Source organism: Henckelia pumila, chromosome 3 (genome assembly GCF_033568475.1).
Source record: "Henckelia pumila isolate YLH828 chromosome 3, ASM3356847v2, whole genome shotgun sequence".
In the NCBI taxonomy this organism is placed as follows: Eukaryota; Viridiplantae; Streptophyta; class Magnoliopsida; order Lamiales; family Gesneriaceae; genus Henckelia; species Henckelia pumila.
The window spans coordinates 43,493,130-43,495,386 of record NC_133122.1 but is presented as its reverse complement, the minus strand read 5'-3'; the positions used below and the strand labels follow the sequence as shown (position 1 = coordinate 43,495,386).

At 31.6% G+C, this 2,257-nt stretch overlaps 1 protein-coding gene across 1 annotated transcript; it reads right to left on the bottom strand.

Annotated features, from left to right (window-relative positions):
• Positions 1-955: 955 nt before the first annotated feature.
• LOC140888589 (uncharacterized) lies at positions 956-2,024 on the bottom strand. Its single transcript, XM_073296282.1, has 2 exons — positions 1,731-2,024; positions 956-1,663 (listed from the first exon to the last, which is right to left on the bottom strand). The coding sequence occupies exons 1-2, from the start codon at positions 2,022-2,024 to the stop codon at positions 956-958; spliced, it is 1,002 nt and encodes a 333-aa protein (XP_073152383.1).
• Between the last annotated feature and the right edge of the window lie 233 nt (positions 2,025-2,257).

The window sequence follows — 2,257 nt, the reverse complement described above, 5'->3', positions numbered from 1 at the left end:
CTTGAACTACCTTTTAAGGGCAAACACAGATATATATTAGTTTGCGGGCCGGTGGTGGTCTGCAAAGTTTGAACTTTCCAAACATATGAGCTAAGTTCCCAGGAATTGAGATATTATAATATTATTTTAGATCTATTGACCAGTAAAGATAGCTGCTTTGTTGACACTCAGCTTTATTTTATTTTTATATATAACTAGTTATTTAATTAGGCCATTAAAATAAAGTTATTATATATAACTAACTATTTAATTAGGCAATAGTGAGGTGCAGATTTCAATTCCGTTGAATTGAGATTTTCAAATTCAATATCACCTTATAAAGTTATAATATGTTCGGAATAATGACCGCCGGCCCGTTTGGAATAGATTTGGTTGAGTTGGAGAGATGTAAATTAAAGTCAGTACTAAAGCACGTTTGGAATGGTTTTAGGAAATATTTTTGAGTTTTTCTTTCATATAATTTGAAATTTGTGTGAAATAAAAGCTAAAAAATGCTTCGTATAAGCAATTCCAAATATTACCTAAGGCAATCTTCAACCCAGGACGGGGGCGCCAAATTCTGCATCATTTTGGGGCCCCCACCTTGTTCAATATTAATTAAATATTTTTGGTATTATTTTAATAACTAAATATTAGAGAAAAAAATAATATATAATTTAATATAATAAAAAAAGTATTTTTAATTATATTTAATTTAATTTTTAACATTTAAATAATTATTAAATAATTATTTTATAATTAATTTATTTTGTAATACAAGTTCAAATAATTAAACTACAAGTATAAATTGGACTACAAATATCAAATTCAAATACATAAAGGAATCTACTAGTTGAAAATTGAAATACAAATACAAACTGAAATACATAATCAATCTAGAAATACGTAATTGAAATACATGATGGAAACACACATGCAAATTAGAACACATAATTCAAAATACAATTAGAACGAATCATTGAAACAAATAATCAATACGGTGGTAAATTAGATCCAGATCCTCCAATATTACCCAAATATTGGCCATACATGTCACGACCTTGTTGTTCAGATGCTTGTTTTTTTTTTCGTTAATTTTTGCCCGTTCAATTCGCACAATTTCACGCATTTTTGGATCGCCAATTGTGCTCAAATCCATGAACATAACTCTATTTTCCTCTTGAAGTTCAGCCAACGCCAATTGTTGTTTTCGAGCTTCGATTTTATTTTTCTGATTTTCTAATTTTAATGTGATATTGTGCTGCTCAAGCATTTTAATATCATAAGTTTGTTGGAGTTCAGTAGATCCCTTTTGTAGGACATCAATAATTTCGTGATGCCCTTGTTTAATCGTCGATAACAATTCCGCAATGTTGTCATCCTTTTTTTTCTTCAATTTTGCCTTTTTAACTCCAAGAGGTCGGCCGGATGAAGTGTCACCTACATTTTCATCACTACTTAAATTAATAGTAAAAGAATTTATTCCTTGAGAACCTGATTTTGGTGTCTGAGTTTCTGACTGTGATGAATCCAAGTTTGTGACATTGGTTTGAGGTGCGAAGCTCGATGGATGGATGTTACTATAAAATTTTTCAAGACCTTTCAAAATTGGCCATACATGATCAAACTTGAATTCTTTGTTGTAATTAGGATCTTGCATGAACATATCTTTTGCTCTGTGTAACTGCGAAAAAACCAAATCATATTAGAGTCTTTATAGCAAACTATAGATATATATAAATAATACTCACAATGTCCTCGTCAGATGCACCACTTGGTTTGAGAATTTCGATTTGGTTAATGCATCCTCTTAATCTTCCAACTTGACGGAGTATAGTTTTCACGCGGCACTGCAGTGATATTTTGTTACGTACTTGTAGGGTGTTTGGTTTGCTACTATTGTAAGCTTCTTCAACACGAGCCCAGAACTGATCTTTGGATTGAATGATACCGATAATAAGATTCTGTGTTATGTCAAGGTACATATGACATAGAATTTTATCTTCTTCAATGGTGTAAGAAGCATTTCTAGCATTGGATGTCATTGTGTTGCTTGAAAAGGATGATAAGATTGAGTTTGTATAAGACTAATGTACCCAATTTATACTGAAATCCAATAGCCATGGAAACACACATCCAACGGTCAGAATCTTGATCCGTGTAGAATTCATCCAACGGTTATGATTTAGCTCTAAAAACACACATCTAACGGTCAGGATCTTGATCCGTGTAAAATTCATCCAACGATTGTGATTTAGCTCTGAAAACACACATCCAA

What these genes read in the sequence shown, in the direction of transcription:
- LOC140888589 (XM_073296282.1), bottom strand. Translation starts at nt 2,024, where the DNA reads ATGACATCCAATGCTAGAAATGCTTCTTACACCATTGAAGAAGATAAA. An exon ending in GTGCATCTGACGAGGACATT is followed by an intron (nt 1,664 to 1,730) that starts GTGAGTATTATT and finishes GTTTTTTCGCAG; the next exon opens with TTACACAGAGCAAAAGATAT.